Raw genomic sequence first — 20,852 nt, 5'->3', positions numbered from 1 at the left:
TAAGTGTTGCTCGTGTACCAAAGTGCAGCACGAGGCAGCAGAGCAGGTGAAAAGCAAAGCAGCTGGGGCAGCTTTAGGAGCTGCAGCCCAAGGACAAGGCCTGCAGGGAGAAGGGCACTTTGCCACAGCAGGATCCTCCCCTGAGCCACAGCACAATGGGCAGCTGTACCAGTGCAGACTGGAACAAACACACTACACTCTCCAACCTGGCAAAAACTGCATTTAATTTACAACATAGTAAAGGTTACAGGTAAAAAGCTCAACAGAAGTGTGAAAAGGCCTATTACATATTACACAAGTGTACAAATGTCTGTACAAAGCCCCTCGATGTTCCTGTCCCCTCCTGGCCAGCTGTGGCCCCTAAGCTCTGAAATAATAAGAGCTGGTTCAGAGTCTGGGAGGAGAAGAGCTTTAAAAAACAACGAGCAGTGAAGTTTCCCTTGTCAAGAAAAATCTTGCAAAGAGCCACTTGCAAAAAAAAAATCCCAAAAAACCCCAAACCCAACCCTCTTCCCCCCAAAATAAAACAAACAAAAAAATGCCCCAAAACAGAAAGGAAAATAAGGAAACCTGCTCAATTTTGTTTGTCCTGACTAGTCTTACCCTAAAGAGTTGCCTTCAGAAAGCAACTGGCTGGGAAATGAAAATCCTATAGGCCAGACTAAAGAGAGGAAGATTCTGAGTCATTGTGGGAGCACTGGGAAGCAGAACAAACGCCCAACAGCTGAATCATCAATGGCAACTTAAACACAGAGCAGCACAGCTGGATCATGGAGCAGGTGCTAAATCCACACAGGGAATAGTCTGAGCTGGATGTGATGGTGTGGGGAGGGAAGAGAACAGGCTGCCTGCTGGCACCTCAGGGACATGATAGAAGCAATCACTGCAGAACAGAACTCACAGAGATTTTGGGGCATCTGTCTGAAAATGGGTCAGGTGCATCCAGCATCCCAGCTCACTGGAACACAGCCCTGATCCAGCATCCCAGCTCACTGGAACACAGCCCTGATCCTGCACCATCCAGCATCCCAGCTCACTGGAACACAGCCCTGATCCTGCACCATCCAGCATCCCAGCTCACTGGAACACAGCCCTGATCCACCATCCCAGCTCACTGGAACACAGCCCTGATCCAGCACCATCCACCATCCCAGCTCACTGGAACACAGCCCTGATCCTGCACCATCCCAGCTCACTGGAACACAGCCCTGATCCTGCACCATCCCAGCTCACTGGAACACAGCCCTGATCCAGCATCCCAGCTCACTGGAACACAGCCCTGATCCTGCACCATCCCAGCTCACTGGAACACAGCTCTGATCCTGCACCATCCCAGCTCACTGGAACACAGCCCTGATCCTGCACCATCCCAGCTCACTGGAACACAGCTCTGATCCTGCACCATCCCAGCTCACTGGAACACAGCTCTGATCCTGCACCATCCAGCATCCCAGCTCACTGGAACACAGCCCTGATCCAGCATCCCAGCTCACTGGAACACAGCCCTGATCCTGCACCATCCCAGCTCACTGGAACACAGCCCTGATCCTGCACCATCCAGCATCCCAGCTCACTGGAACACAGCCCTGATCCTGCACCATCCCAGCTCACTGGAACACAGCCCTGATCCTGCACCATCCAGCATCCCAGCTCACTGGAACACAGCCCTGATCCTGCACCATCCCAGCTCACTGGAACACAGCCCTGATCCTGCACCATCCCAGCTCACTGGAACACAGCCCTGATCCTGCACCATCCCAGCTCACTGGAACACAGCCCTGATCCAGCAACCTGGCACTAGTTCCCCAAGTAGCTGCAGTCCTTGCACACAGTGAACAGCCAGGTACATGCTCTCATTTTGGTGCACATTTCCTGGATCCCCCAAACACTAAAGGAATGTGACTTGTGGCTGAACTGCTTTAGAGTGTGTACAAAAATCCAGAGTAAACACAATAATAGAGCTCTGGCCTTACCTTGTGTAAAGTACAGCCACAATATGTCTGAGTATGTGAATCACTTTCAAATTTAAACCTAAGGAATTAAAGGGCTTGAGCAACAACCCAAGTCCACTGAGAATTCCTATTCTGGCTCTCTGCAGCACTCAATTCTCACCTGCAGTTCCCAGCAGCCAAAATATTTGTGTGTGTGGAACGTGCCAGTCCTTCCAGCTCTCTGTCTTGTTGAATCTCATACAATCTAAACTTTAAAGTTCCATTTGCAAATAAAAATGAAACTATATAAGTTACATGGGCCACCAAGTCTAAAAGAAACTCCACTGTGTCACACCCTGAGTTATCCAGGGGAGTCACCACACAGTGCCTGATCCTCGGATGCTCCAACAGTTTGCAGCCTGTATCCATCCCACAGACCCCATTCTGCAGCACTGGAACAAAGCTGAGGAACCCACCTGTTGCTCATCCATCTCAACTCATGACTCGTGGGATGATCTAGTGTTTTATGAGGAAATTAAAAGAAGCTGTAGCCAAACTAAAAATAATAATAATAATAAAAAAAGAGAATGTCCCACATTAGTGGAGTTTTGAAAATATAAAAAAATAAAAGCTGACCTATATTCTGCAAGTTTTACAACTCCTTCCAATGGGATTCTGCAAGACTTGGCCCCACAAACATTTCCTCTTGACAGAGCTGCCTGCTGTGAGCATGTCCAACAGGAACAGTGTCACCACAAAGAGCTCAACACTGAAATACACGGACCTGCAGGGTCATGCCATAAGTGATAATTAAATTGTGTCACTGCCCCTTGACTTACGGATCCAAACTCAGCATAAAGACCTCTGGGACAGCAGTGGCTAAGAAAAGGCTGTAGGGGTTTTGGTTCAAAAGGAGATGGGAACTGTATTTTTTTTTTAACAGACATATAAAAACATTTGAAGACAGATCTTTAAAGGATATTTCACTCCTCCATTCTTGGTATTACATCTGTTAGGACACCGAAATTTTAAAAAGACGATACCGCACATGAAAAGTTTCTGGAGTTGGTAACTCCTACCCTCCCTCAGCCCGGCTCAGATCAGCAGGGACGGGGTCGGCTTCTTGCCCGGCCAGGCCTCCTTGGCATATTTCTTCTTCTTGGGTTCATTCACAGCTTCAGGGTTGAAGACAGCAGGGTTTGGAGCCGGGTTCATGTTCACTGTGGAGGGCACAACTGGAGTCAAGTCCACGTCGGGGGCGAGGTTGGGGTAGGGCATGGGCAGCCCCCCGATGAGCGCGGTGCCGTGGACGCTGTGGGACTGCGACCCCGCCTCGTTGTGGGTGGGGGGCAGCCCCCCGTACAATCCTCCACTGTAGGGGAAGCTCTGCATGCGCCGTGACGCAGACTCGTCCGTGGTCAGCGAGCCCGCGTTCTCCAGGCGCTTCTTCTGTAGACAGAAACAGTTAAAGAATTACAGTGCATGAAACCATCACCATGTTTAAACTGGGTGCCAAGACCATTTCCCCCAAGAGGCACCTAAATCTGCCACATGCAAAGTGCCAACAGACCATGTCCCAGTCTTTGTCCTACAAGGTTTCCTCTGGGTTCCCTTGAAAACCGCAATAAACTCTTCGAGGTGCACAGTGCAGGAAGGGATGTGGTGGCTCCGGAGCCAGAGGCAGTGATGGTGTGGAAAGAGGCCTCTAAGGTGTGACCTTAAAGCATTAAAGGAAGGTTTTCCCTCCCATAAAGATTGAAGGAAAAGGTTTTTCCCCCGGTTCTTTGCCCCACCACGTTACTGTACCCCAGTTCTCTGTACCCCGCTGGCCTGGGGGCTGTCCCTCCCCTTTTTACCTTCTATGTCCTTTCTCTAGAAAGTTCTCCCTTCTCTGCTTCCCCATTGGCCCCAGTTTGCTGCAGAGCTCCGCCCCTGTGATCCCATTGGCTCTCCCTGTCCCTGGCCCCGCCTATGCACCACTTTCCCCTGTTCCTATTGGACCCTGACCCTCGGCTCCGCCCCCTCCAGCCCATTTATATCCCTGGCCCCTCCATGGCTCCCTGTCTTTGTTCCTGGAGCCCTTGGGTGTGTGGCTGCAATAAACCCCACTGGAACTCCATCCAGAGACCCTTCCTGGCTCTCTGCTGTCGCTCAGCTCTCTGTGGTGTGTCTGTGAGTGTGATTCAGCTCTCTGTGGTGTGTCTGTGAGTGTGATTCAGCTCTCTGTAGTGTCTCTGTGAGTGTGACTGTGTGAAAGCTGACACTCAGTTGTAACTCAGATGAAGTCTGAGCACCTCTTCACCTCCTGTACACTCCTGCCAGTCTCGAGCTTGTCCTGGATAAAGACTGAGTAGAATGTCCTGGCTTGGAACAGACCCACAGGGCTCACTGCAACTCCTGGCCCTGCACATGACACCCCAAGTCCCACCCTGTGCCTGAGAGCATTAAAACACAAACCTTCCCCCCACCACAGAAAGAAACTGCAACTTCTACATCACTAGAGTTTTTTTTTCTCCTGATCATTGGAATCTTCTCCTGCAGTCTGGGTTTATGCAATATTATCCTTCTCCACATGATGTTATTTAGTCTATACCAGCAACAAGTGAAATTGCTGTTAAATAGTGACTTAGACGTCTGAGGTTCTACAGATCTCCCTCTTTGCATATTCCAATTAAATAGAATACTGGCAACACACTCATCTTGGAGCAAAGCCTAAACCTTTTTTTTTTCTTTCTTTTCTTAGCTTTTTCTAGTACACAAACTTATACAATGTCAAACACAGTATTCAAATAAACAAACTCTCCTTTTTCCCTTCTATTTTCCACATTTCCCACAGTTTTATCTGACACCTGGAACTAAAGCACTGAATTTCTAGAAAGTGTTTCTTTTTGGGAGGAAAAAAACCAACACATTGATCCCATGTGTTATTAAAGAAAAAAGTTAAAGCTGGGTTTGAAAGGAAATGGTCAAATTTGCTACAAAAGACAACTGTGAAACACAGACAGGACTTCTGCTTAACAGTGAAACACTTTCCACGTGGGAGCACTCTCAATTCATAAATCATAAAGTGAGTTCATCAATGTCATGTGCTAATGAGAAAGCCAGGAGTCACCCCGTACCTTAACAGGGACCACTGCTGTCTGCACCATGTTCCGGAACCGCCCCACAGATGGGTCCACGTCCTCTGCAAAGCAACAACAGTGATGCCTTCAGTGAGCACATGGGAAAAACAGAACCATGGGAAGAACAAAACCTGTGGGGTAATGGAATCTATATGAAAAATCTGGAAGAGACCTTCTCCTCCCAAAGCCAGCGCTCCAGCAGCTCCCAGTAAGCACAAGTGGGACCAGATAAAGGGAGGAATATCGAGTGGCTTTGTCTCCAGGTGGCTCATCAGGCATCCTGGCTTTCTCTCTGATGGAGAATGGGAGCAGCTAGATGAGTTTGGGATCAGTTTGGGCTGAAAGCTGCTGCTGACAAGGCACTGCAAGTGCTAAAGGCACAGCAGTTGGTTCCTCAAGTCCTTGGGGGGCCTTGAAGCAGGAGTCAGAAGCAATCAGTCTCTTAAAGTCCAGAAAAATTATCCTTTTTTTGTGATGATGTTTGCATTTGGATGTTCTGAGCACTGAACTGCATCACATTATAAACCAAAATGCTCACTCTGGGTGCCAAAGAAACCGCCTCCACAGTGTGTTTCAAAATACCTGCTCATTAATTAGCTGCTCTTATTAACAGGAATATTATCCAAATAAAGTATGATTGATAAGCTAAGAGCAGCAAAGGGAGAAAAAAGGACTAATTTGGAATTGGATACATCTTCAAATGCATGTTTGAATGAGGATTAGCGATGACTTGGTTCAGATGTGCAGAGAAGTAGCAAAAACCCTCTGAACTCGAGACATCCCAGAGGCAATAGGTAAAGAAAGCATTAAAGGACAGGTGAAAAGCAAATTCTGTTCCCACTGAGATTCTAAAGAGGGCAAAAACTGTAAACCACCTTCCTCCTTTTGGACCCATGACATTTCTCCATTATCTGACATAGTACTGAACAATGAAGCTGAGTTTGATATCCCCATCCTGCTCAAAGCTTGCAGGTGCTTTACAGGCAGAACAGAAGAAACAGAAAGAGGTCACAGACTTCAGTGAGACGTGGCGGCAGCTTCTGTGAAATAGCAGATCCCAAAATTAATTTTCTCCTTATCCATATGCACCCATGAGGAATCCCTATGAGCATACTGGAAGGAGGTCCTGAAGGGCATCAGCTGAGGATTAAAGCTCATTCTTTACCTGGATTGATGATCTCATCATCATCACTGAATGTCACTCTGGAGTTCTTCCGTTTTCGCTTTGGCCTCTGGATGTCCAAGTTCCCTTCCTCAATGGTCAGTGTGGAGATCCTTTTGTTGTGGGCTGTATTAAACTCTGTCAGATTCTAATTGCAAATTTACAAACAAAAGAGTTTAAGCAACTAGTGTATGAAGTCTGATTTAATCACATGACTGTGCACATCAGAAGACCACAGGACATTGTTTAGTTTCCACTTCAGACCCCAAGAACAAGCAGAGGTTCAGGGCTGAAATGAGCTGCCCTGGAAGGCTGTGGGGTCTCTGCAGAGATATTTAGAATGGAGCACAATCTTGGGCAGCCTACTCCAGGTGGCCCTGCTTGAGCTGCTTGATGATTCTGAGAGGTCCTTTCCCACATCTGCAGTCTGAATGCCAGAGACACTGCTCTCCCTCCTCACTAGCTAACTCAGGGAACAGGGCAGCATTCACAGCCATCTGGCAATGGAAACTGAGTGGGAAATCACCCCCAACTGGGGCAATGTTAGCTGGAGAGTCTCTGGCAAACCCTGTAAGATGACCACTGGCATAGTAAGATTGTTAGATCCATGATTCGGGGAAGCAGCAAGTTAATCACTGCAGATGAGATGGCTTGGACAGCAGAAGACACCTCAAACTGTCTTCAAAACCAAGAAATTAAAAACCTGAACCTAAGGAAGCATTAGCCAGGGAAGTTGTTTAGTGACCATTCCTGTAGGTATTTAAAAGACATTTACACACTGAACTTAAGGACATGGTTTAGGGTTTTGTGGGTCTTTTGTGTGACAGACTGAAACGTGTCAATGCCTTAAACAATTGGCCATTTGCAAACACAGTGGATGCTTTGCTGACATGCATGAAGGAACAGAGAGGCACAGAGGGTGTGGGCACCAGAGGATGACTGTCAAATCAACCCTTGTTTAGCATCAGGCTGGGTTTTGAACCCGATTATGGGAAGAAACTGAGGAGAAGCAGATCCTGTGAGTGCTTTCCATCAGGGCAATGCCCTGCCTTACACAACGGTTCAGGTGTAAAACTATATCCCTCAACTCTGACCACTCCCCCTCTGGGGAAGGTACTGGGACATTCCCATTCCCACCTAGAGCTGAAGGTTTTCTTCCCTCTGATGGGGCATAACTGGCTCAGTTGCACAGATGTGAGAGCCAGGGTCATGTATTGGAAGGGTCATAAACCATCAAAGTTCCCTGAGATGCCCCCAGAATAATTTCTGGGCCTTTCACCAGAGGACTGCACGAGATCCACAGTTTGCAACAGACAGTGTAAAACTTCCCTGCCCAGAAGAGGTACCTGGGTGTTCCACCTAAAGCCATTAAACTCTGTGGTTTGAGGGCTTCTTTCACCCTCGTGGATCAAGACTGCAACCATCACTTCACCCAGTGGACATCAAGTCTTGTTGCTGGACCCACGGGTGGTGAGATCTTTCTACTCATATCCTTTCTTTCTTTTTGTTTTATGTTTTCTTAAGTGTTATTTTTATACTTCTATTTTTCTGTATTATTACAGATAATTATAACCAAAATGGATACCTACCTTCCTTCCACTGCAACCTAATGATTCTAAAATAAATCCTATATATAGCTATAAATATATATGTGTATAAACTGGTTATTCAGCATTGTTTCACTCCAATCTGCCCCAAGGGATCTCTTAACAAGAACCTGAGTTAACCTCATCTTCAGGGGTGGGTTGTAACACCTTGGCAGTGTTAGATTTATGGACCTGATGATCTTACAAGATCTTTTCCAACCTAAATGATTCCATGACTACACAAATGAGTGGGGAATGCTGTCCTTGCTGGAAATGCCATCAAGGCAGAGTGCCTTCATACTCACGTCCAGTTCTGTCTCCTCCTCTGGCAGCCCCAGCAAACCCTTCAGCTCCTCATCCTCACCACCCATCTTCTCGTCCCCTTTCACGGCTGAGGGCAGCGTCTGCGGCTTCTCTCGCAGCGTGTACGCACGGGTGGAGGCTCCAAAGGAAACCGTGGAGTCAATGGGGATCTGTTGGGGTTTGTGAGCTTCCAAACGGATGTGACCCAGGAACGTGCCATGTGCTGAGGACATCAAAACGCAAAATAAGTCTGCTGAGCTTGGGATCATGGGATTCCAGTTCAAGGCTGAGAATCTCAGAAACTGTAACAATTGGTACAAGGTACAAGGCACTGAGGTACTGCTGAAAGCATCAGCTATGTAGACCCACCATCTCACAAACTGAGATAACACACACCAGAAGTCCTCAAAAAAATCACTGGAAATAAATTACAAACACCTGTTATTTTCTGTATTCCTGGTCCCAATGTACTATGTCTGGACAGTGCAAAAAAACCACCTGACAGGTTCTAGACCTTGGGAAATGACCCTCAGAAGACAAGGCTTCACTAAAATTGTGACAGGAAGGCCAAGTCACTTTCCTCTTTTCCTTTGGCCTCTTACAAGTTAGAAATGTTTGAAACGCCCAGTGAGGCAGCTGTAGGCTGACTGGAGCAAACATTCCTTTGCCCTAACCCTTGTCTTTCCCTATGATGCAAATTCAAATTATATCCATTTGCCCACAGTGCAGACAACAATGGAAAAGGAAAAAGTGCCTCAGGTTCAGAATGTTTAAGCTCTGAAGTATAGCTCTTCTGTCTGGTTAAATGCCACACTACTTACTGCTGTTCAGATCTATGAGGAAAACCCTCTTGAGATGTTTGTGATAGACCAAGGCAGCATGGACCCGAGAGCAAGACTGGTGGTCAATGGTAAAATCACACAGATCAGGATTTCTCCCAAAGAGATAGTATTTCTTCTCATCAATGATGAGTTTCTGAGGTAGAATATTAAACAGAGAAGCATATTAGACTCCTAGAACCTTTTGGATCTTCCTGAAAAAAATTCAAGAACATGAATCAATAGAACAAATTCAAAACAAAGCAGCAACAGCTCATCAATATTTCAGTTTAGTCTGGCACTGTTAAATACATAAACTCAAGTCTGCTCTTTATAAAATCAGAACAGCTGAATATGGGAGAGTCCCAGTTACTCCCTTCTTTAGCCAATACTGGACAGTCTGGGAAGGACAGTCACTTTTCAAAGCATTAGACTACCTCCTAAAGGAAATTTTCTCTGACATCTGCTCCCAGAGATTTTAACACATTCCTCGATGGATGACAAATCAAACCATTTCTCATTCTCACCCATAACGGAAACCAAAAGCATCCTGTAAATTTTCATCTGCACCTGTTACACACAACCAATACTGCCCTGACTGGGCAGCACTTCTAAGAGATTTTGCAAAGACACAAATACATGGATGTACCGCAACAAATCATCAACAGAGAAGATAATTTTATTGTCTTTCATTCAAGATAATATTTTATTGTCTTTAATTCAAGATAATGTTTCCAAAATGTTCTGTGCCTCTGAGCTATAACCCAGTGTCTTCCTTCATACACTGAGCTTAAACACTGCATGGCTTGTTTTGCTGTTGCACTTTGCAGACCCAGCAATCACAGGGTGACCCTCAGGCCTCTGCACGAGGCTGGGACACTGATGGCTCGGTTAGTATCAAGTGCTCAGTAACTCACAGGATTTAACAGTGGTTTTCCTTGGTTACCAATGGTTATTGCTGGCTACCAGAAAAGACAAACCTGCAAAACCTGTATTGAATGGGGAAACACAAGGATCACATCCAAGCGCTGTTTGCCTCGGCGCTACGGGATCTTGTGAGTGTCTTTAAATCAGAATTTAAACTTGTTAACTTGGAACTTGTTGGCAATGGAACCTATGAGCAGCAGTTTTTGTTCTAGTCAGAGGAGGAGGTGAGAACATGTGAGGGAAAACAACATGGCAGCACCAAGAGTGGAGAAGGAAGGGAGGAGGTGCCAGAGCTGAGGTTCCTCTGCAGGCTGTGGTGAAACAAACTCCCCCTGCAATGCAGAAGTCCATGGGGGATCCAGAGATCCACTCACAGCTCATGGGGATCCATGGGGGATCCAGAGATCCACTCACAGCCTGTGGGGATCCATGGGGGATCCAGAGATCCACTCACAGCCTGTGGGGATCCATGGGGGATCAAGAGATCCACTCACAGCCTGTGGGGATCCATGTGGGATCCAGAGATCCACTCACAGCCTGTGAGGATCCATGTGGGATCCAGAGATCCACTCACAGCCCATGGGGATCCATGGGGGATCCAGAGATCCATGCACAGCCCACAGGGATCCATGGGGGATCCAGAGATCCACTCACAGCCCATGGGGATCCTTGTGGGATCCAGAGATCCATTCACAGCCCACAGGGATCCATGGGGGATCCAGAGATCCATGCACAGCCTGTGGGAATCCATGGGGGATCCAGAGATCCACTCACAGCCCACAGGGATCCATGGGGGATCCAGAGATCCATTCACAGCCTGTGGGGATCCATGGGGGATCCAGAGATCCATGCACAGCCCACAGGGATCCATGGGGGATCCAGAGATCCATGCACAGCCCATGGGAGAAGTGCCCATGGTGGAGTGGGTGGATGCCAGAGAAAGCTGTGATCTAGTGGGAGACCCGAATGGAGAGAGAGGACTCTTGCTTCCAAACTAGAGCAGCCTAGCCTTAAAAGACTGGACCCCATGGACCCAGGTGTAACCCACACCACAGCAGTTTCAGGATGACTGTTGCCCATGGAAGGGACCCCATGGCACAGCACAGGAAAGCTCCTCTCCCTGAGCAAACAGAAGTAGATCTGGAGCGATGAACTGACCAAAACTCTCATGCCCTGTCTCCCTGTGCTGTTGGTGGGAAAGAGAGAGGGGCTAGGAGGGAAAAAAGGTGTTTTAAAGGCTTAATTTACTTCTTGTTATCCTCCTCTGACTCTGTTAATAATAAATTCATTTTATACCTTTAAATTTGAACCTGTTTTGCCCTTAGAGTATTTATTTTCTCCCAATCCTTACCTCAACTCATGAGCCTTTCAATAGCTTTTTTCTCCTCTCCTCTGCCCAACTGTAGCAGGAGAGGATAAGTGAATGACTTTCATGGGTACCTGGCCTTTGGCCAGTGTCAAACCACTACACCCTGAAACATTCTCCACAGCTGAAACACATTCACTGTCTGGGTTCTCTCTGTCAACAATGGTAAAGACTTTACTTATTACTTTCAGTGTGATCTAAGACAAAATATGAAATCAAAAATGAGGTGGTGCTGTAATAAAAATAACTCGCTGTATCTGTGCTGATCACAACACTTCAAAGATCCTGAATGTGGGAGGAAAAATCAACTCAAACTGTATTTCATGCTGTAGGACAGAGCAGCACTCTTGCAAAATACAGGATGCCTGGTTAATCTGACTGTAATGCAAAATAAAAAAATTAACTGACCAGAGAGGTTTCTCAAACAAGCAGTACAAAGGGAAGAGGTTAAACTGATGGAAGCCTTGCATGGCATGAGGCTGCCTTGCACAGACAAGGGAAAAGTCACTTCATTCATTGTTTCAGAGCAAAACAAACTGATTTGAAGATAATGAATACATAGGAGAAAGGAAATATTAATGAATAAGTGTGGAAAATGACAGGGAATGTTCTGCTGCTGGTGCCTATGTACATGGTAGACGAAATCCATCAAATCCTACTTCCATACCTCAATGAGTTTGTCTCCTTTGACTACGTCCAGGTGTAAGCCAGGTGGTGGTTTCCCTGCCCTGGAAAATAAAGGAAAAATATAGTATCAAAACATTTAATAAAAATTTTATTTGTATTAGAGCTGCTTGAGCTACAGACCAAACCTACATGAATGTAAGCTGAAGTATTTTGGGGAAAATATGAAAATCCCATAATTTCCTTTTCCTCCCTGCCAATTCCTTCTGACAACACATAAAGCAAGATTTATTTTTATGGCAAGAGTGAAGGTAACAGGACATGAAGCATCACAGGCTTTACCTCTCTAGGTAAAAACCATCTGATTTATGCAATAAATAGAGCAAGTCCTGAGAGCACATGGTATGAGGCAGGAAGAGACCAACTAGAGATGGGACTGTTTGCTGAAGAGCTCTGTTTTTTCACGTGCTCCTCAAAATAGCCCATCTCTACCCTTGGCTGCTGAGATATCTCAGAATCTGCATCTCTAGTACTTCCTCCCAGATAACATCTCTGCTGCTTCTCTCTAAGGCAGGACCAGCTTTCCAGGCAGCAGCAGTGACCTAATTCTTGGCTGCACCGCTGCCCTGCTGAGGAACTCTGCAGAGATCATGTTCCCATTCTGCTCGGTGCAGTCAATGTCATAGTTCAGGCTGCCCAAATTAGATACTTGAAAAGCCTTTTAATGAAAAAAGTAGAAAGGTTTTTCAGTTTTATATTCAAAACTAGTATCTCGAGGATCAGAAGTAATGCCTGGATTTGGAAGTATCAGTCACTCTTCACATGCTCTGCCCCATCAGACCTCTCACCTCATGGATCAAGGAGTAAAATATGAAAGGAAATCTCTTGCAATAATCTCCTAGAAGAAAGTTTGTTAGAAAGCTGGCCTTATGCTGTTACAAGAGAGCAGTTTATTCCCATCTTATGTCCAAGGTTAAAAAAGTCCTTTTCCAGTAAACAAAATGCTAAAATAGCCACTAGACTAATTTTCCTACACTGTTCTGAAGACGTCAGCAGATTGTCCTGGCTCAGAGTGCTTAGCACTGCCCCAAGGCCAACGCTCTCCTATCACAGCCTGGCTCCAGCACAAGTGCTTGTGTTTGAAATGAGAAACGAGCAGTTTCTTCTGTACCCTCCAGATGGTGCATCAGAGTCCCCAGTGCCTCCCCAGGGCAGCGTCCTGCAAGTGACCTGAAAACAGCACTTGCAAAGGCACTGATTGTGATGGTCACTAGTTGAGTGAGTCTGACTGAGACACAGGATGCTCTGAGTGCCTCCTGAATCGCCAAAGCTCCCAGGGAGGATGTGAAGAGAATTCCAGAGAATTAACAGAGCTGACTGGCAAGGAGAACATGAGCATTACCAGTATCATTAAAGAAATTCTTTGGATCAGAGAAAAGATGAGAGGATAAACCACACTAGAGCTTTTTGTCTCTATCAGTGAGCCCAAGTAACTCAAAGAAGCGTCAGAAAATAAAGAACTGATAAATGGAGTGACAAACTGTAAACCCCAGGCAGGCAGAGAACTCAAATACCAATTTTCTACACTTAACAGTTCAGCAACCTATTGCTTAAACCACAGTCAGTCAGAAATGCAGATATCAACTGATGCTGCTAATTTTAAAGTGTATTTCAGGGGTGATCTGGAAATAACATACAACAAAGTCAGGGTGCTCTTAGAAGCATTCTTCTTGTTAAACTTCCAGTTGTAAACAACACAGTTTAAAAAGCTGTTCAGACAGCTTTCAGCTTAAAAAGTGGTTCAGACTGGATGATTACAGACATTTCCTGAATTAAAAAGATGCACTGTGTTTTCTGGAAGATTTCTGATGAGAAATGTACCTGCTTCAACTGAACAAAGCATTCCACTTGGACTGAAGCATTTGCCCAACTTCACCTTGGCACTGTGCACCTTTTCTTGTTACAATGCAGTTCCACACAGAACTAGGTTTTACTGGCTTGTTTTGGTTCCCTTGGTTACTTACTCAGGAACAAAACCTCCATGGAATACAGTGAAATTAGGAAACTGTATAAAAATTTAATTCTTGAGAGCAAGGCCATGAATATTCTATTAGAGAGAACTTCAGGTTTTATGCCATCAAAAATTAATTCAAATGACACTGAATTAAATAGGAAAATTAGTATTAAGTAGTGAGCAACAATGGAACAATTGTTTCACAAGATTATTCCTATCTTTTCAGAGTGGGAACAGATATACTGAAAGTGTAATTTACTTGCAGAAATCAGAGGAAGACAGGACTGTAACGTTTATGTCTACCAGGAAAACATTCTTATTCTGACAGCTTCATTTCCATATAATTTTTCATCACATCCTTTAATTTCCATTCTAATTTTTCTTATTCTTTCCCTTCAGTTATAAAAAATATTCCCTTTTCTAAGTAAAGGCAAGCTTCATCAAGTACAAGTAACACAGGCGATGCATTTTCATGAACACCTGTTACAACAGCACTGACACTTCTCTACCTCACACAGAGAATCCCAGAATGGTTTAGGTTGAAAGGGACCTTAAAGATCATCTCACTCCACCCCTGCCATGGGCAGGGGCACATTTCATTATCCCAGGCTGCTCCAAGCCCCATCCAACCTGGCCCTGGACAGTTCCAGGGATCCAGGGACAGCCACAGCTTCTCTGGCCTCCCCACCCTCCCAGGGAACAACTCCTTCCCAACATCCCATCTAGCCCTGCCCTCTGGCAGTGAGAAGCCATTCCCTGTGTCCTGTCCTTCCATCCCCTGTCCAAAGTCCCCCCTTAGGCCCTGGAAGGGGCTTTGAGGTCTCCCTGCAGCCTTCTCTTCTCAAAGTGAGCACCCCCAGCTCTCCCAGCCTGGCTGCTTCAGCCCTTGGAGCATCTCCATGGCCTCCTCTGGACTGGCTCCTACAGCTCCATGTGCTGGGGGTGGCTCTGCAGGTGGGGTCTCACCTGAGAGGGGCAGAATCCCCCTGTCCCCTGCTGCCCAGGCTGGGGGATGAGCTCAGGACACAGGGGGGTGGCTCTGGGTGCCAGCACACATAGGTGGGACATGCTGAGCTCCTCATCAAGCAGCACCACCAAATCCTTCTCCTAAGGGCTGCTGTCCATCCATTCTGCACCCAGCCTGTACGAGTGCTTGGGACTGCCCCAAATTATTACCCATCAGGTACAGTAGCAGTGTTTTCATTGGTTTTTGAGCAGTTTTGTGTTACTGGGGACTGATGGTCATCCTGTGCTCAGACTACATACTTGTGTATCTGTTATTTTATTTCTGAAGATAAACTTGTGTCTTTTTACTTCTGAATAGTCACTTTCTGGCTTGGTGAAGTTCTTGTTCTTAGTCTCCATTTCCTACCATACACCTCTGCATTTTATCTTGTTTTTACTGTCATGGTATTCATATTATATCAAAAGGACTGGATCATTATCTGGTCTCTATGCTGATCACACTTATGTCACTAACAAGTATTGTTATCACTTTTGTAAAGGTAATTAATTAAAAACCCTAACACTAATAGGGTCAGATCACAGACTATTCAACTGCTGTTACCTCTTCAATTCCTTACAAATGCATAGCTTTTTTTTTGAATCCTCTGTTGCTTCCTAAAATGATAATTTCTTGTGTGTGATGGTTCACCTGACAGCCTTTGGCAGACACAGCACCTCTTTTGCTGCCCTGAATAATTAGTCCCTTCCCTTCATGGCCAGGCAGCTGGACATGATGATGCTTGGGATTTCCCACAGCAGCTGCATCCATGGATTTGCTGGCCTTACAGAAGACATCAACTGCTTACAATGATCAGCACTTAAATATTTACAAGGGATACCACTGAATAAAACTGGGTTCCAGCATAGGTTTTAAAAAGATTTAAATACCTACAAGCAAAGAAATCTTTCCTCTGTACTAGAAACAGAAAACTGGGTTTCTTTGCTTTGTTTACTTCATGATCCACAGGCCAGGCCATGTCTCTGTAACAAACCATTTCAGAGAAGGAGGACAAGGCCATTATCACTTTGGAATGTGCCAAGTAAGAGAACTGAAATTTTACAAATCAGGATCTCTTCCACAGTGCAGATTCAATGCTGACATGCCAACAGAGTTACAGTATCTATATCCAGCTGAAACTCAGCAGCCTGACTGAAGTAAGTCACTGCAAGAAATTTGGAGTTGTTGCTATTAAGGACATAGACAGGACAGCCATAATTCTATTGTGTTAGTTAAAAATTAGGTCAAATTATTTGGGTTTCTAAACTTGGACTCAGAACCTAAATTTAGCCACTTCCTAAAAATCTTGGCCTCTGTGACTAGTGTACACACTTTCATGTCCAACTTCAAGGACAGGGTGGAATTTTCAGAACTCTGGAGCTCAGAGTAAATCTGTGTAAAAGCATTGCCAGGAATCTCCAGTTCCTGGCCAAAGAAACTGAAGAGAAACAATTGCTGCTTTTGAACAAACTATTCCTAATGTATGTTCATTCCAGAACAAACCTGACATTCCCACTACTGGTGTGTCAAAGAGAGTAAAGAAAGAGTCACAATTCCAAACACAAGTTACACTAGGACAAAAGGACAAGCAGGCAGTATCCATTAAACATCTGATGCTCACTTCAAAACTATACACCAGAAAATGTTTGCAAAAGTCTTAATCAAACTAAGACATGTAATTATTATCTAAAGACATTTTCTGATCTCATGGAATAGCTAAATTTTAAACTACAGGAATATATTACCTAATAATTTATAACTAATAATTAGTAATTTAATAATAATAATAATAATAATAATAATAATAATAATAATAATAATAATAGTAACCTAAAATTTTTAAACTAAAGGAATGTACTACCCTTTATGCCAACTGTAAATGCACAGCCCAAATCTTGGCTAATGTGTACAGAGGAGTTACAGTACATGCATAAACACATTCTGGCATCAGCAAGTACTATTCAGGTGGCAGCCACTGTTTTTCATCTGTCTTAAGTTTAGCTGCTGGAAACAGAAGGAAAGAATAAGTATTGTATGGATTATGAAGAAGCAACCCATAACAGTGCAAAAATGAAATCAAAGCCACAACTTAAATGGGACGAAAACTGGGATTTTCAGTGCAGAAGGCTTTTCTGGAAATGGGACACTCATATACTATCCAAGCTATGGAAGAACAGGGACAATGGTAGAGGCAAACCTCAAAAGCATGAGCAACAACTTAAAGGCAAGGAAAAAAGCTACTCCTTTTGATTATATCTAAGATGTATTTCTCACATGACTGGTGTTCACAGGCTCCAGCCAGCTTTCCTTAGAAACAGGAAAATAAACAGATAGGTAAAGACTGTGATTTTGATTTTAATAGAGGTTGAGGAGACTGAAGAAAACTCACTACAGAAGAATCTGCTTCTGCCTGTGAAGACCCTCTGCAACTCCATGCTTCTGGTCACCTAAAGCACTTGGAATGAAGCCCTACAATGCTGCCTGCACAGCAGGAGACTTCTTGGTGCTTGTGTAAGACCAGCTTCCTGCAGGGTACCTTTAAACCCTCTTAAGTCAGAGCTTTGACACCAGTATTGGTCCTGTACACCACCTCCACCCTGGAGAACCCTACCTGGGAAAGGCCCATCACTGATTCCACATGTGCACTCTCTGGCTGGCTCTGAAAGGAACAAATACTTTGAAACCATGAGCTGGAATCTGCAGCTCAGTAAATGTCAGCAGAAGGCATCCAGAGCTGGAGCATGAAATATACTCTACTTGTTTTGCAGAAGAGAAAAATAACCAGAAATAGATAAATCCACCTGGTAGGAGAGCTCCTGACTTCCATGGGATGAGGCCATGGTTATCACCAGTCAGGATCACCCAGCACTTCCCATTTTGGGTTCACTATTCAGCAGAACACAACCACTGTGACTGGAAGCTCTCCAGACTGGCTTCCTGCTAGTTCACTTTTTTATTTTTACTCCTCTGAAACAGCTTTTGGTTTTCAAAAGAAGCATTAAGGAAATACACAAAGCTTTCACTGGTGTTAGCTGCCATGTCTGCATGTGCCAATTGGACAAGATCAAATTGTCTCAGGAACTCTTTTACTTCACAGGTACAAACACACAAATTGCCCAACTTGGTCCCTAAAACCATTAACAGTGTACAAACATACAACAGAGTCCAAGAGAAAATAAAAACTTTCCTTACAATGCATAAGGAAGGAGTCCAGACAGGAACTTTGCTGTACCCCAGAACTATTTTGGAATATTACTGTAAAAGGACATTCAGGTTGCAGTAAGTGAATTACAAAATAATCTTGAAAATGTGAGAACAGAACAGGACCTGGCACCCAGAGATTATCCCCTTATCCCTGGGTTTGGATCATCTCCCAGATCCCACCTCATTTCTCATCCAGCACAACAGATTGTGCTTCAGAATCAAAGCAGGGCAGGAACACAGGGAAACACTGTCAGACCCTGCCCTGCTGCAGCTAAAGACACAAACAGGTACCTGAAGAGGCCCTCACAGTTACAGGTGTTACAGTTCTCTCCTCCAGATGGGATTTCTTTAGGAATTCCTCTGCAATAGCATACAAGCCGCTGTGACTGAGCATTTTACAAGCTGTACTTCCCTAGCTCCTCCATCTACAGCTTTCAGATGTACAAGACTTTCCAATTTACCATGGAATATAACAAATATTGTGATTACCATCGTATAAAAACACTAGGAAAAAAAATGGATGATACTTCATATTTCAAGTTGAATATCCAGGACAATTTTTGGCTTTATCTCGTCTATTGTGTCATAAGCTTATGGAACACCATCCTGTCTCATGTAGATATTTATTACTGTGTATGTTCAGCACAAATAAGACCCTATAATACATGAGGAATTATCTTTCATGAGAGGGTTAAAGGGCTTTACCAATTAAAGCAGGCACTTAAAAACAAGGTGTAAATTAAACCGCAGTCAAGCACTGAGAGGTAAAACACAGCTGAGTGATCAGGGACAGCCTGGGCTCTGCAGGGACAGGCAGGGCTGGACACAGAACCGCTCCAGTTCTCAGGTGAGATTTAAAATACAGCGGTGCCCATCCCAATGCTCTGGCACCCAGAGAAGGCAGCAGAGCCAAGATCTCTTCAGTGATGCATCAAAACACTCAGAACAAACCAACAAGGGTACCCTGGTGCAAAGCTCTCCTCAGGCAGGAGGGAGAGGAAGGATTCCACATTTCCAGGGATTCCTTCCAACGGGGGCTTTCCCACGACTCTAACCCAGCCAAAGGCACGGTCGCGATGCTTCTTTAACACTGCACTCAGCCCCGAGTTAACTCAAGCTAATAAAAACCCCAGGCTACTTTCAAGCTGACAGATTTCCCGTAGCGGACACATCCCCTGAGGAGGGTATTTAATTTCTGCCACACCGCGTATTCTGTCTGAGCTCTTGGGAAAAGCCCTCACACCCCAGGGAGGGCCCGGGGCCCCCGCTGCGCTGGCGATGGCGGCACCCGCAGAGCCGCGCCCGAGCCCGGGCCCGGACCCCGTGGGCCCGGCCAGCCCTGTGCGGCCCCGGGGAGCGCAGTCCCGCGCCCCTCATCCCCCTCGGCCGCCTCGGCGCTCACCAGCTCGGGCACTCGAACAGGGACCCGCCGCCCGCCGGGGCCGCGCTCGCCGCCATCTTGGCTCTGCCCCATTCAGCCGGCGCGGGGCACCATGGGAGGCGGCATCGGCGCGCGGCGATCCCGGCGTGCCCCGCGCGGCGCCGGCGGGGACTGGGCGGGGCCTAACGGAGCCCCGCCCCCGAGGGCTGGCCCCGCCCCCGCCCCGAGAGCTGACCCCGCCCTCGCCCCGAGAGCTGGCTCCGCCCCCGAGAGCTGGCCCCGCCCCCGCCCCGAGAGCTGGCTCCGCCCCCGCCCCGAGAGCTGACCCCGCCCCCGCCCCGAGAGCTGGCCCCGCCCCCGGCCGGCCCTGGCGCGGGAACTGCCGGCAGCACCGGTACCGCCTCCGGAACCGCGGGGACAGCACCGGTACCGCCTCCGGAACCGCGGGGACAGCGTCGGTACCGGCTTTGGAACCATGGGGACAGCACCGGTACCGCCTCCGGAACGCGGGGACAGCACCGGTACCGCCTCTGGAACCGCGGGGACAGCACCGGTACCGCCTCCGGAACGCGGGGATAGCGCCGGTATCAGCCCTGGAACGCGGGGACAGCGCCGGTACCGCCTCCGGAACCGCGGGGATAGCGCCGGTACCGCCTCTGGAACGCGGGGACAGCACCGGTACCGCCTCCGGAACCGCCTCCGGAACTGTGGGGACAGCACCGGTACAGCCTCTGGAACCGCGGGGACAGCGCCGGTATCAGCCCTGGAACGCGGGGACAGCGCCGGTACCGCCTCTGGAACCGCGGGGACAGCACCGGTGCAGCCTCTGGAACCGCGGGGGCAGCCCCGGTAGCAGCCCTGGAACGCGGGGACAGCCCCGGTAGCAGCCCCGGGCCGCGGGGACAGCGCCTCTGTCCGAGCAGAGAGCCCAGGGCACGGCCCGGTAGGAGCACACCGGGCCGGGCCGGTGGGAGCGAGCAGCCGCCTCTGTCCCGTGTCTCCCCGGCCCGGAGCCCGCAGCCCGAGCGCAGGCACAGCCCCGGCTCTCACGGCGAGCCAGGCTCCCCGGAACGCTCCCAGGAACTCCCGGAGGAGCAGAACACACATCCGACAGCCAGGCACACCGTGCCCGAACACTGCAGCGACCGCCACGGGGGCTTTTTTTCAAGTTTTCATGCTCAGGAACATTAGTCAAAACTTAAAAATAATGTCTGCAGCAGCTCTACTGGCACGATCAACGATGTGCAGAGAGAAAGGAGTCAAGCAGCTGTACCCGTGCCCTCAATTCCAGTTTCCAGAGGACTAAAACAGGCTAGAAGAAGGATGGAGCCTACAGATAATGCTCCCTTTTAGGTCTGGTGAAGTGTGACACCCCAAGGACTCTGCCTGGCAGCAAGCATGCACAAATCAA

The 20,852-nt window shown here is 47.0% G+C and overlaps 2 protein-coding genes and 1 non-coding gene across 3 annotated transcripts in view; all 3 read right to left on the bottom strand.

Annotated features, from left to right (window-relative positions):
* RPA2 (replication protein A2) overlaps positions 1-20,852 on the bottom strand; it is a 317,593-nt gene that overhangs the window by 13,288 nt on the left and 283,453 nt on the right. The window lies entirely within an intron of this gene.
* Positions 206-19,588, bottom strand: PPP1R8 (protein phosphatase 1 regulatory subunit 8). The gene is made up of 7 exons (XM_058856752.1): positions 19,463-19,588; positions 11,883-11,943; positions 8,926-9,079; positions 8,107-8,327; positions 6,219-6,363; positions 5,051-5,115; positions 206-3,380 (listed from the first exon to the last, which is right to left on the bottom strand). The coding sequence occupies exons 1-7, from the start codon at positions 19,516-19,518 to the stop codon at positions 3,027-3,029; spliced, it is 1,056 nt and encodes a 351-aa protein (XP_058712735.1). The 5' UTR covers positions 19,519-19,588; the 3' UTR covers positions 206-3,026.
* Positions 9,665-9,829, bottom strand: LOC131588187 (small Cajal body-specific RNA 1). Its single transcript, XR_009279531.1, has one exon. It is a non-coding gene; the product is annotated as a small Cajal body-specific RNA 1 (non-coding RNA).

Source organism: Poecile atricapillus, chromosome 24, assembly GCF_030490865.1.
Source record: "Poecile atricapillus isolate bPoeAtr1 chromosome 24, bPoeAtr1.hap1, whole genome shotgun sequence".
Classification (NCBI taxonomy): Eukaryota; Metazoa; Chordata; class Aves; order Passeriformes; family Paridae; genus Poecile; species Poecile atricapillus.
Note: the sequence above shows the minus strand (reverse complement) of the source record. Positions and strands in the feature narration are given on the sequence as shown.

What these genes read in the sequence shown, in the direction of transcription:
- PPP1R8 (XM_058856752.1), bottom strand. Translation starts at nt 19,518, where the DNA reads ATGGCGGCGAGCGCGGCCCCGGCGGGCGGCGGGTCCCTGTTCGAGTGC. An exon ending in TGATGAGATCATCAATCCAG is followed by an intron (nt 5,116 to 6,218) that starts GTAAAGAATGAG and finishes GTTGCTTTGCAG; the next exon opens with AGGACGTGGACCCATCTGTG. An exon ending in CAGCAGTGGTCCCTGTTAAG is followed by an intron (nt 3,381 to 5,050) that starts GTACGGGGTGAC and finishes TTCTGTCTACAG; the next exon opens with AAGAAGCGCCTGGAGAACGC.